The following is a 14272-nucleotide window of genomic DNA, read 5'->3' on the forward strand; positions in this document are numbered from 1 at the left end:
CTGCAATTAGGGTTTTTGAGACATTTCTATTCAACAGAAAGTCTGTTGCTTTCTACTGATTAGCAAGTCTACATGCTTAGATTTACTAAGAAATGAACCATTTGACATCTCTACCAATGCCAAAAGTTACTTTCCTCTAGCAAGTTGTCTTTATATGACGGCATGGTATCTTTTTGCATATTCTGCTCTAACACAACCTTGGACCACGATGTTCCTTTTAACACACCTGGAAAGCACATATTTTATACTGCTAGTGCTAGTATAATTTGCTTTTTTAAATATAGCACATATATTTCTGAGATGAATGTCACTTAAAAATGGATTCCTATTTTAAGAGCTCCAAACTGTGGGCTATGATGAGACTGGTGCTGGGCAACTTCAGAAGCCTTTTCGCAGCTCTTTTTGTTACCGAGTAACTTTCCTTTTGCTAATCCTTAGAAATCTCGAGAGGGTCCTTCTGATGCGTAAAATCCTTGGTACTAGAAGTTACTTTCAACACGGGTGCACCAGAAGGCACAGTTGTCAGGACAGGGGTGAGATGTGCAAGTTTCAAATCCTAAAGAAACAGTGAAGTCAGGTGTGTATACTCTGAATTATTTAGCTTTAGGAACCAACTCATCCTGTAGTCTTTTACTTATAGAAAACCCCAAAGAAACTTTGTTAGTATTTGAAAAAAAAAATGTATCCCTGACTTTACCATTTTTGAATCTGGGCTTTCATTGAGTATATTATTTTCTATGTAACTTAGTAAATATTGATGATGAATATATTCATCTATCCTTGTAGTTAATATTGTGCATGCACCGTAAATAGTATTTGAACATATGATTTTGGCTTACAAAAGCTTGTAACATAGCTGGAGCTATGGTAATTGATACCCTAGATTTCCAGTTAAAAGAAAGATAAATATTTAAGAAAAAAATAAATGCTAATTACCCTGATTTTATCTCCATAGATTGTTTACATTTATCAAATTATGACACTTTGTCTTATGAGTACATAGAGTTGCAAACTTCAGTAGAAATATGAATCTCATATCTATTTAAGTGCTAAATGAAAATTAGAATTTGACCAAAAGATATATAGTGGAATAAGGACCTTATGTAGTATTAATCCAAAGCTGCTTATTAAATATTGATATCCAGTGCTAAAATCTATCCATTATGGTGTTTATTTCTCCATTTACAGATTACATTACTGTGATCTAAACAGTTAAAACTCACTCAGGAAATGAAAGTGGTGATTAGAATATGGGGTATTTGCTGCAAAGCCTTCCAGGATAGCCACTGACATTTGCCTTCTCCAATACATCTCTACTTCAAAAAACTGATTGATTTCTTGATTATTTGTTTATTTCTTCATTCTTTAATAATTTCATGCATGTATATAATGTGTTTTGATCATATTAAACCTTATTGTCCCTCCAACTCCTCCCTGACTCCTTCCCCGACCCCTCTCCTGACTTCATGCTCTCCGTTTGTAGCTCACTGAGTCCAGCCAGGCTTGCCTCTATGTGCACGGGATTAGGGTTATCTACTGGAACGTGGGCAACCTTGCAGTAGCCACACTCCTTAATGGAATGGATTCTCCCTACCCCTTTGGTAGCCTTCAACTACCAAAGCTCTTTAGCTGGGGTGGGGGTTGGGGTTCCATGAGCTCCTCCCCATCTCTGGGGAATGTTGATTGCTTCCTTCTTGTGACATTCATGTGCATGCCACAAATTCTGAGAGTCTATGCATACAATAACCCTGATACAACCAGAAAACATTGTTTAGTAGCAATCCTCCCCTATCCTAGTCTCTTACTGTTGAGGGAGCTGCGGGCCTCTTCCTACAGCCCAGCTCCCCGCTGCCTGGCTAGCTTATGCCCCGAAATAACAACACACAAATTGTATTCATTTAAACACTGCCTGGCCCATTGGGTCTAGCTTCTTACTGGCTAATTCTTACATCTTGATTACCCATTTCTATTAATGTGTGTAGTACCCCAAGGTGCACTTACTGGGAAGATTCTAGCCTATGTCCATCCTGGGTGGGAGCTTCATCGCGTCTGCACTGGAGAGGAGTGTGCATCTGCCTCACTTCCTCTTCCTCCCAGCATTCTGTTCTGTTTACTCCGCCTACCTAATTTTCTGTCCTATCAGGGCCAAGGCAGTTTCTTTATTTAACCAATGACCTTCCTCCATCATCTTACAATCTTTGTACCCCCTTACCTACAATGTTTTATGCTATAAAGGGAGGGTTATTGTAAGGGGAGACTGCTTGTTCATTTCCTGGCTGCCCAAGTCACTTAGGAAATCACAAACAAACTACATTAATTATAACACTGTGTAGCCTATTAGCTCAGCTTTCTTATTAACTAACTCTTACATCTTAAATTAACCCATTTCTATTAACCTATGTGTCACTACCAGGCTGTGGCTTACTGGTAAGGATCTGGCAAAGCTACATAGTATCTCTCTGACTCTGCCTTCTTTTCTTCTCTATTGCTGCTTGGAATTTCTGCCTTGCTCTATTCTGCCCGGCCACAGGCCCAAAGCATCTTCTTTATTAACCAATGGCAATAAAACATATTCAAAACATACAGAGGAATATCCCACATCAGGGTACAGATGTCTCATTTAGGGATGGGTAGTTTATATTTACACATTCTCTGTAGTCTGACCAGCTATGAGTCAGCTATGACCAGCTATGAGTCACTGTAATCACCATATACTGTAATCACCATCTATTGTACAATGAAGTTTCTTTCATGAGATATGAGGACTGCTCTAATAGAGCTGACCAGATTGAAGGCAGTTTGATACTATGTCCCTTTATTAAAATGGTAGCAGGAGAGTCCCCCTTAGTGCCAATAAACTTCCCAGTATGGGGTCTTGGCCGGGTTTATACTGTCAGGACTGAGTTCCAGCCTGTGTAGTGGGTTGCAAATCGAACCAGAAAGAGTTTGGTTATCTTGTAACATTCATGTGCCATTTCATCAATAGGTGTATCTTTTCAGATCGGTCATTATTTATAGCCTGTAGGACTTAGAGGTGGGTGAGACTGCTGATGATTTTCACTTATCAGTAGCTTGTAAAGCATTTTCTAGCACTTTAAAACTTAGCTGCTAGGGAAAAAGCTGTCAGCCTGATTTCTTCATGTCCTCTATGACACAAGAATGTGACATTTTCAGTATTAAAAAATAATCATCAAGTTATGGTGGATAAACAACAACAATGTCAATAGTAGCCTGTTTTGTTTTGGGGTAGTCTATGGGACACCCTCTGATATCTTGGAGGCTAGTATCCTACACTGGACATTTTATCGGATATGATGTCAGAGAGAAGCATTGTTCCTCTATATAAGGTAACTCAGTTTAAACACATCACACACATGTACACACACACACATTTATTTATTTGAGGAAACTTCTAAAATAGTAAGTTTCTACATCAATTTTTCGGACATCCTTATTTTTTTCTATCCCTTTCCTGCCCTTTTTTCTGTTCTATCATCCTAGACACCTTTCCATTACCCCACCCCCATTATTCCGTTCTTCCACTTATTCCATCTTTTCTCCCTTAAAATTCCCTTATGACCCTTTTCTAGTTTCCTGACTTTTACAAGTGCTTCAAGTTAATCACATACATCTAAAGATTCAAAGCTGTGATCCACATTTGAGAGAGAACATGTGGTGTTTGTATTTAGGGTCTGCTTTACCTTATTCAGAATGTCTTTCCCTAGATCTTTCCATTCACATGAAAACTTCATAGTCTTTGAGAGTTTTATCCATGTATATAAACTTCTAATTACTCTACGCTCTCACCTCTTTCTCTTCTCCATCCAGACAACTCTCCCTGGCCTACCTGTCCCCTTCCCATGTCCATGTCTTCTTGTTTTGTTTTTTGGTCCAATGATTTTAACCAGGGATGTTTTGTGACCACAATATGAACTATCCATTAAAGCCACACTTTCTATCTCCTCTTGTGTAATGTGTGTTTATTTTTTCTCACACTTAGTTCAGCCTGTGGCTTCTGTAATCCCTTCTAATATATGTCTTAATATTTTCTCCCAAACACCTTTACTAGGAACCTTTTAAAATTTCACTGTTCAAATAAAAAATTTAATGTGTGGTATTTATAATTTTTGAGGTTATATTAAATGTAACATTATATATTCATTATTATATATAATTAATAATTATAATATAACGATTTATATATTTGATTGGTAATGATCAAATCAACAATGTTGGCCTTTTAATTTCTTCTAACACCATCGTTTGTGTGTTGGGTCTTTGTGTATATTGGATTTTTTTTCATATGCTCATGGATTTACTTTGAATACCTGGGAGTTGAGTCTAAATTCCGTTTTCTCTCTCTTTGTGATAGCACTTATTGTAGCTTCTGGAATTGAGGATTTAGTCAATTCTAACAGTTAACTTTTCTGCTCTAGCTTTATTCTTCCCTCATGACCGTGATTGCAGCAAATACCATGGCTTCTCCACCACAACAAAAGCTGGGCATCTTTGGCTCACAGACCTGTTCTTGTGCAGAGCAGGGCAACACTAGAATCTACGTAATATTATTACAACAAACTCTCAGAAGTAATTATGTAAAGGACTCACTATAGTTCCCACTCAACACACAGTCAGCTTATAAAATAAATGAATCCTGTTGTTAGTGTTCTTGAATCCACAAGATGATTTTATCTTTTTATTTTATACATGCATCACAACTATGATGCATAGACTGGTGCTTTAAGGAGTGGAAGACAATAAAAGTAAACAGAAACTGGGGAAGCAACAATAACTGACATACAGTTTCTCATAATTTGTTATCTGGGGCCAAAGCAGACTTCTTACTATCTTTAAACTCTGGGAAGTTCAGTGGCTTAGTAAACCTCCTGTGATCACCCTTGTTGTGTGGGGATTTCTATTCTTGAGGTGACTTTCTCAGACTAGAAGTTAATGCATATGCTTCAGAGATCTCGGGTTACCTTTTCATGCATCATATAGATAATGACACAATAGAATGTGATAGAAAAATAGAAGTAAATAAGGATGCATTGTACAGCAATCCCTGTTCTTGAAAGAAGAGCAATTTGCAACAAAAGGGACGGTTAAGAATAGTTCTTCCTACACTGCTTTCTGCTTGGGCTTCATCTGCTCCTTAGGGAACATGACTTTAGTGAGTCCCCTGTTGAGCAGATTTGTAGACATAGTTCCCATGGCAACAAACTTCCAAGTGACATAAATCCAGAAGCACTTTGCTTGCTGGTTCTGTCATCCCAAGAAGAATCCTCTGCGGTACCAGGAGAAATGTCAACTTTTAATGAAATCTGAGTGGGTTGTCTGTACTCCAAGGAATCCTTTCCTATGGGGCTCATTTCTGACTCATAATAATAGTTTGTTTTCTTTAATTGTGAGTTAACAACAATGAGACTGAGAGCAGAATTGGGATTTATCGCAATTACCAGGGCAGTGACATATTTCTAAGTGTAAGGTTTACACTCCAGGTCTCTTGTTACTAAGAGCTTACTGAAAGAAATTTCATTGAAACATTTTAAAAGTATTTGTTTTTCCTGCATGTATGCATGTGCACCATGGACATGCCTGGTGCTGATGGATATAAGAAGAGAGTATTAAATTCCTTGGGACTATAGTGACACATGCTTGTGAGCTATCATGTGTGTGCTGGAAATCGAACTCCAGGCTTTTGTCAAGGCAGTCAATACTCTTAACCACTGAAGCATCTCTCCAATCTGTCCTGAATGTATATCACAGTGAGCAATGATATACATACAAGCATCATCCATCACTCATGGATCATCACCTAACACCCATGACTGATACAAGAGTTTCAACTAGCTTGGTAAATGGAGTACAGACAGCTGTACTAGACAAAAATGACTAGAACAGGGTGTGGAATGAGAATGACTCCCAACAAGCTATAAGATTATCGTGAGCCAGGCTGGCCTAGGTGTTTTTCTGAGGCCTAAATGTATGGAGAAAGAACTTAGTTTCCTGTCTAAAATTAGAAACATGTTTGGAAAAGCTCGTAATGGCCTAAGGCCAGGGCCTTTGGGGAACTGAGGTTTTGAATCATGGGAGCTTGACTTTCCTTAGCCCTTTGCAGGTTATCAGTACTAAGGTTGTTGCGCACCTGGTCTGTAGTGCATGTGTGACATCCTGTGTTCTCTGTGTGCAACATTTTCCCCTACAAACTGCATATAAGATACTGTACTTCTTATTAAATGTGGCTGCATCAGCTCGTACAAAACTTCCCAATCTCAAATTTTCCTGTCTTATTCTTCTCTTTAAATCTTGTTCCCTATGTCTCCCTCTCAGGAACCTATCAGTGAAGAATGACCTGCTGGTCCAGGTCAAGTAAGAATGTGTTGATAGGCTTGTGAGAACCTCCCAGAGAACTGATATGGACAGAGGGTGGAAGGCAGAGCACACACTTAACCTGTGAAGGCTTGAAGAACTTTTGTTGAACCTAGAAGTAGATACATAAAAAAAGACGTGAGACTAGAAGGGAGATCTTACTTGATTTCATGATTTAGGATTTGTGGTATGATTGAGCATGGAGTTTTGGGAAATATGGTCCTGATGGTGGGGTAGGAAACAAGGAGAGGATAAAACAGTGAAGAACCATGATACTGTCTGAGAATTCAGCTATATGGGAGAGATGAGTTTAGCTAAAGATTTTTTCCTTTCATTTTTTTCATTCTTTGATAATTTCATAAGTATATCCTGAACTTTTACTCCTTCCCTCATCCCTCTTCTCTGCTGAAACATTTCTTCTTCCCAGAAACCCTCATCCTAATTTGATGTCCTTGTATTGACCCATTGAGTTGAATTATGTTTGCTTGAATGAGTGGAAGGTTATTTACTAGATAAAGCATTGAAGAAACAAACACTGCTTCAAAGCTCCTCAGATATCCCTCATTTTTCCTTTTTTCTTCTCAGCTCCTGATTACCTCTTTCAAGCCACATAACTTTCAGCAAGACTTATTCTCTCTCATTCCACCCCTAAATTATATACATTTTATTTTTGTTTCTGCATATGTTTAGAACATTTAGCAGGAACATTTATCCATGCACCAGCCACTATGCTGAGCTCTTTCATTTTCTTGATCTAATTTGGCCCTCACAACACCTACAATTATCACCTTTATCCCATTTTGCAGATGGGGAGATTGAAAATCAGTCATTACATCATTACGGAACATCTGTACCAGCAAGTCATATTTTACATTTATTCCTAATGGCAAAAAATTAACAAGTGTACTTGACTTCCATCAGTTCATGGAGGGATCCACTATTACAATGAACAGAATGACTCAATGACAGTAATAATCATGAGCGGAGGTGTTGGATGCTTGGTGATTAAGTGCATAGAACTTTCTGAGTTAGTCTCCATTAGTAAGCTGATAATGATTTGATGAGTTCCTGCAGCATTCTTATGTTTAAAGAGGTTATGCTCAAGATACAGTCTCTAGAATATGAAATTCCAGGTAACTGATAAATGCAGCTGCTCCTATTTGATTTTGTGGCATGGGATCAAACTGATCTGGGTGAGGTAGTAGCTTCCCAACTCAGATATGGAATCTAAAACTTTGTTGAGAACGGCTTCCATACCATTGTAAGAACATCTTAGCTGGGGTTTCCACAAAAATATATGCTGGAGACAGAAAGGTATGGTGTAGGTAGTTTATTTTTTCGAAAAGATCTGGGGTAAAATGAGTGAAAGGGGAGAGGAGAGAAAGTCAATGCAAATATATGGTCTTTGTTACCTTAATGGGAATCTTTGAGATACTAAAAAATGTGTGGATCATTAGGACAACAGAAGGACATTTAACTTTCGTTGGTATTTGGCAATAACTACAATGCCATGTTTGCATAAACATCTGAATGACTGATGTGTTATTATATACATTTCATTTTGTAGCTACCGAGACCCATGGCAGAAAGTAGGAGATAAGTGGTACAGTCAAGAAACAATGTTCTTTGGCAATACCTAGACATAGTTGTTGCCATAGCAATTATAAACCACTTGACCAAAAATGATAGGTTGAGTAAGAGGAGAGGGGGGAACGCATAGGTCCAGTGCAGAGCAATGTGTGATGGGGCCTGAACCCAGGGCTTGGTACAATGTTCAAAGTAGAGGGTAGAGGGACCACAGCTATTAGGCAGGGTCAGCATCATAATTATAATATTCCAAAAAATGTATAGAAAGATATTCTGTTTCACTTACCAAGAACTTGTTCTAAAAGTTCCAAATTTCTTATCTAATTGCTGGGTTACCCAATTAATAAATTATATCTGAATTAAAAGTTACAAACACCTGAAGTGCTTTCCATCAAATCACAGATATTGAATACACAATTAAATTAACTGATCTCCCTGAGCATAATCTAACAAGCTCACTCCATTGCTCAGTATGGTCCATGGAGTCACATCTTCTCTATTGTTATTGTATTCAAGTATCTCCCCTGCATGACCCTGGGATGATATTTCAAGTCTGATGCCCAACTCTGTGCCTAACTTTAAAGGTCATTTAGACTTCTAAGTCCATGTAACTGCAGAGGTTAGAGATCCTTATTTTAATTTTTTTTCTGAAAAAATAGAATTCGGTTAGGGATCCCTGGCTAACTGCCCAGACTAACAGCCAACAAGTGGAGAATTAGAAGAGAAATGTTGATTACAAACTCTCACCCCTGAAGATTCTGAGTTATTATGTTTGCATTGGAGGAGCAGGATACACATTTTAAATGAAAAATGTAATTGTCTAATTGTGCAGCTAGGGTAAAATGATATTTTAAAATGCTGCTTTAAATTGATGAGGTCCTAAGAGTGAGATTGGACTTCCATTAAACTCAAACGAGGCTCAGAGAGCCTTGGGCACTGAGGAGGTAAATTCTGTCATAGGAGAGGAATTAGGAAAAGAGCAAAGGAAAAGAGCCAGGACAATGAATGTCTGACAGAAGGGAGGGAGCCAAGCCACAGCACTCTCCCTGGCTAGGGAAGCAAGTTTGGAAAAACTCTTAATAACTAATGGCAATACTCACTAATACCAAGCTCAATTCCGAAAGATGCAAGCTGGCTTCTGCCACGGCTTGGTGTTCTCCAGCTCCCTTTGAGGAACTGAAATGTAAGCAGTCTGTTGAACACCATCAGCTGAACCAGCACAGCTCTTTATTTTAACCCTTTCTGAACCTTGTCATATATCTAGTCAGATATCAAATCATAATGGCCAAGACATGTCAGATTTTGAAATAAAGGATCTTACTTTGTATAGTTCTTTATTTCCCATTGGGAGATATGAAAAGTAATTTTGACACTACATTTAGAGAAAGGTGGACCTAGGTTTAATGTGGTTCCCATAGCTCAATATCTGGAAAATTAGTTTATATCTAAAGTCAGGTTGATAAATGCAGCTCATATGATTCAAGGGTGAAGAAAAATGCACCACTGTGAGTGTGCACACGTGTTTGCACACACAGGCACGCATTCCCCCACAATGGTATTAGATTCTATCATGATGAGTTAGAATAAAATGCTAATTAAAACAGGTTTTAATATGCACTAAATAGTGTGTAGTGAACTTTTTTCAGTCCTTTACATAGTAATGAATAGATGTTAAATGAACACTCCCCTGCACCACACACACAAACACACATAATTTGACAAAGGGTCTTCTTCCAGAATGGCTTCAAACTCACTAGGTAGATGGGCAAAAAATTGGATTCCCCTCCCCACTCCTCCTCTTCATCCAGCCTCATACTTCCCAGCTGTAGGATTACAGACAAGCACAGTCAAGCCTGGTTTTTGTTGAACTGGGTATTAAATCCAGAGGGCTTTGTGTATGTGAGGCAAACAATTATCAACTAAGTTGAATTCTCAGTTCCTCAACAAATATTTTTGTTACCAAAAGTGCATTCAATTATTATCAAGGGTATAAGCAAATTGTTCTTCTTTTTAAAAAGTTATTATCCATCAACTCCCCCCCCCCCAAAAAAAAAGAAGTTAATATCCAGTGTTGTGTCAACAGTGTTGTGAACCCCCAGGGAATCTCAGGCTTCTGCATTAATCAGGTCCCAGGTCTCCAAACCCAGAAGACAATGGCTCCTCTTAGGTGAAAGCCTAAGAAGAACCATAGGGAAGAGCTCTTCTTTGCAGATGTTCCCAAACAGTGAGTTCTGGCATGCCCACTTGCAGAGGAAGTGGAGGTGTCTGTTTTTAGCCTGTCTTTGAGTTAGCCCTGCAGCCTCCCTGAGCCAGGAGGATAAGAGCTAGCTAGCAAAAGGCAGGGCACTGATTAGTGGCGCTGAAGGAGGGTGAGTGACTGAATCTGAGTGAGACTTTGAATGATTTCTAAAACTGAGGAAAACTCCATCGCCCTTCTGCTCTGGCAAGGAGAACCGTTAGCTGGACACCTCAGAAAAAGGCTGGCTTCAGCCTCTGAGAGCTCTTCCCAGAGACTGGCACACTTTCCTAAATTTGAACAGAAGAAGCTGGAGTTAGAGGGGGCACAACAGCACAACCGAGTTAAAGACCAGAGAGTTCCCTGTACCAGTACTCTGGGGTCCTTTCTAGCCTCACCGGCCCTTGTGTCTTCCTTGAGGCACCGTAGTATGGGACTGCCACTGCACAGGAACCGGAAACCAGACTCTGCAGAAGTTTAGAATCTGTGCTTATGCAATTCTATAGACCCCAGGAGGTGACAGGGAGGGCAGCAGTCTTCTCTGTCTCCCCCTACAATGACCCCTTTCTCTTGTTTCTGTCTCAGCAGGAGGTCATGAGGATGGCAGCTGAGAATGCCTCCTTGCCAGAGTTCATCCTTGCAGGCCTGACAGATCAGCCAGGACTCCGCCTGCCCCTCTTCTTCCTGTTTCTCGGTTTCTACATGGTCACCGTCGTGGGGAACCTGGGCTTGATCACTCTGATAGGGCTGAACTCTCATTTACACACCCCGATGTACTTTTTCCTCTTCAACTTGTCTTTCATAGATTTCTGCTATTCCACTGTTATCGCCCCCAAAATGCTGGTGAGTTTTGTCTCGAAGAAAAACATCATCTCCTACCCTGGGTGTATGACTCAGCTCTTTTTCTTTCTTTTCTTTGTTGTCTCTGAGTCCTTCATCCTGTCAGCAATGGCATATGACAGGTATGTCGCCATCTGTAATCCTCTGATGTACACTGTGACCATGTCTCCCCCAGTGTGCTTACTCCTTTTGCTAGGTGTATATGTGATGGGATTTTCTGGAGCCATGGCCCACACAGCATTCATGGTGAGGCTGACCTTCTGTGCTGACAGCCTTATCAACCACTACATGTGTGACATCCTTCCTCTTCTGGAACGCTCTTGCACCAGCACCTATGTGAATGAACTAGTAGTTTTCATTGTTGTGGGCATTGATATTGGGGTACCCACAATCACCATCTTCATTTCATAAGCTCTCATCCTCTCTAGTATCCTCCGCATCAGCTCCACAGAGGGCAGGTCTAAAGCCTTCAGCACCTGCAGCTCCCACATCATTGCAGTTTCTCTTTTTTTTGGGTCGGGAGCATTCATGTATCTCAAACCTTCTTCCCTTTTGCCTATGAACCAGGGGAAAGTGTCCTCCTTGTTTTACACCATAGTGGTACCCATGCTCAATCCATTAATCTATAGCTTGAGGAATAAGGATGTCAAAGTTGCTCTGAAAAAGACATTGAAGAAAAGTTCGTTTTCCTAAGAAAGGGAAAATGTTTTGAAGAGTCATTCCTTTCCCCTTTCATATCTGACTGGATCACCATGTGTTACGCACAGGAAAATTTTATTCTTTCCTGGATGAATGAGTTCGTCTTTTCCATTTGAGAGGTTCATTAGAAGATTCTTAGAGCTGCAGAGTGCTTGTTTGAGGGTCACACAAATCAATTCTTCTTATTATGACAGCGGATGCAGATATATGTCCCTTCCTGGAATGTGTGTGTGTGTGTGTGTGTGTGTGTGTCAGTTTCTTAGCATAACAGCGGCTACCATAGGTTCTATGTCTCAAACTGTCTGCTTTTATTTATGGTTTAACTTTCTTCTTCTCTCAGGCCACTTTCAAATGAAGTGAGCTGGTCTAGGATGTCGAAGTCTGATTGTGACTGTAGAAATTTTATGCAACGTTTAAGAGCTAATTTTAAATAGAACATTTTTTTTTTTTTGCTAGAAGGTAGGAGGCTTAGGATTTTGTTGAGATGGTCTTGGTTAAATGGACAGAAAAGTTCTTGAGGAATTTTACAGAGTTCAGAGGAAGTGTATTACGATGTAGAGAGTAGCAGCATAATACCTCCTGAGACAGTGATGTGAACTTGGATGTTCCAAGGTTTGGGAATGATGCTGCCTAGAAGAACTTACAGAAAATGTTAAGCTTCTGAAGGATGGATGTTTTATTTTTTAGGAAATAGGGCACTCTGTATGCCAGGCTGGTCTCAAATTAACTGTGTGGTGAGACTGACTTTGAATTCTTGATCTTCATGCCTCTGCCTCCCAAGAACTAGGATTACAGGCTTGCACCACCATCCTCAGTTCAGTAAAAGACTCTGTATATTTTTTACACAAATTAATTTTTTTATTTTAATATTACATTTGTAAAGTTAGCATGAAGAAGTGTGCAGCTCAGGGTTATCGATTAAGAACCTAGAGAATATTTTAGAAGCATACAACTGTTTTACAAGTCAAACCAGGTCAGCTACAGACTGTGACCAATTAGCGACAGAAATGTGCATGGAAGGTCACAGGTCTTACAAACAGCAGAGAAGAGGTGGGATGTTTTCTTGTACCTTTTCAGATCAACTTTCTGCCACTGGGTTTCTCCTCTCCCGATGTCTTAGATAAAATTCTCCAATAAACTCCCCTTCCTTCTGGGTGATTTTTGGGTCAAGTCAACTATGACCTTGACAGTGGAGTCAGGAAGCAAGCAAAGAATGATATGGTGGCATTTATTTCTGGACTTCTTCTAGCTAGGCTAACAGGGGCAGTAACTAAATGCCTCATTTTCTGTTGAATTTCCCTCCATTGTTTCTTCCTGCCAAGAGACCATAATGCCTCCCCTGGTGCTGTGGTTGGTTTGAAAAGCTTTGGCAGTCAAGTTGTGATTTCTCTCAACTACAATTTTGCCCAAACTCTGTATCTTTAATCATTTTGTTGGACTGGATGCTTTGTTGCCTTCTGGGACTCATGGAGATACTTCCCAGTGAGAGGTGGATGAGTTGACAGACCTCACACTCATAAACTGTAAGCCAATGACATGATGTGAAACAGGGTGGTTACCTTTGGTTTCAAAAAACTTATGAATAAAAAAATTTTTTTCTTTGTGAAGTAATGATATGTGAAATGTTTTGACCCCAAACGCTATCTTTAGAAACAGTCTCTTTCATCTGGGAAAAAAAAAAGTTTGGACAGATGTATAGTTTTACCTTTTGAGGTGATGCAGATCTATGAAGATGAATTTATAAGAATTATCATGGATACAAGAACAGTAGATTTTGTTTAACTAGAGCAAGGAAGAGGGAAACAGCACCAAGATTCAGAAAGAGCAGAGACTAGGGAAAAATGGTAGAGTCAAAATGGATTTCTAGTTTTTACCAAGTAGAACTTTCACTAAATCATGCAATATTTCTTAACAAGTAATTAAATTAAATTAGAGAATTAAATGCCAGTACTCAAAAATTTTGTTTTAATTAGTTAGGTATAGACTTTTCCTTTGCAAACAAAAACCTCTAATATTAGTTGTTGTGTAAGTTTGGGAAATTATCATCTTTTTAAGTTTATTTATGCCCACGTTCAAAAAGCATGCTTGACCAGATCATGTCTACATTCATTTATAATGTATACTTATTTGTATGTTAACCAGAGAATAAATGTTTGTCATATATGAGTACTAATGCACTGCTCTAAATTAAATGATGCATTAGGAGGTCAAACCTTTGAGAGGTGAAGTCATGAGGGTGAGGTCCTCATGAATGGGATTAGTGTCCTTACAAAAAGAGCGCTAGACAAAAGTAGTGCTCTTTTATTACAAGGGAACTAAGGGACTCTGACATCATATAAGGACACAGTAGGAAGGTTCAGTCTGCTAAGCAGAAAATCAAATCTCTGGAAGAACAAAATCAATCTGTTGATACCTTGACCTTACATTCCTAACATCTGGTTTGTGAAAATGAATTGTCTGTATGCCACTCACTGTATAGCTTTTGTTATAGTAGTACAAACAAGCTAAGAAAATGTTTATGTAATTTATATATATTACCAA

The 14272-nt window shown here is 39.2% G+C and overlaps 1 protein-coding gene across 1 annotated transcript; it reads left to right on the plus strand.

Moving 5' to 3' along the window:
• Positions 1-10774: 10774 nt before the first annotated feature.
• LOC126490613 (olfactory receptor 145-like) lies at positions 10775-11725 on the plus strand. Its single transcript, XM_050125668.1, is given in 1 exon segment — positions 10775-11725. A coding segment is annotated over 1 exon segment (939 nt). The 5' UTR covers positions 10775-10786.
• The last annotated feature ends 2547 nt before the right edge of the window (positions 11726-14272 follow it).

Source organism: Alexandromys fortis, unplaced genomic scaffold (assembly GCF_014885135.2).
Source record: "Alexandromys fortis isolate MF-2015 unplaced genomic scaffold, M_Fortis_MF-2015_v1.1 scaffold_253, whole genome shotgun sequence".
NCBI lineage: Eukaryota > Metazoa > Chordata > Mammalia > Rodentia > Cricetidae > Alexandromys > Alexandromys fortis.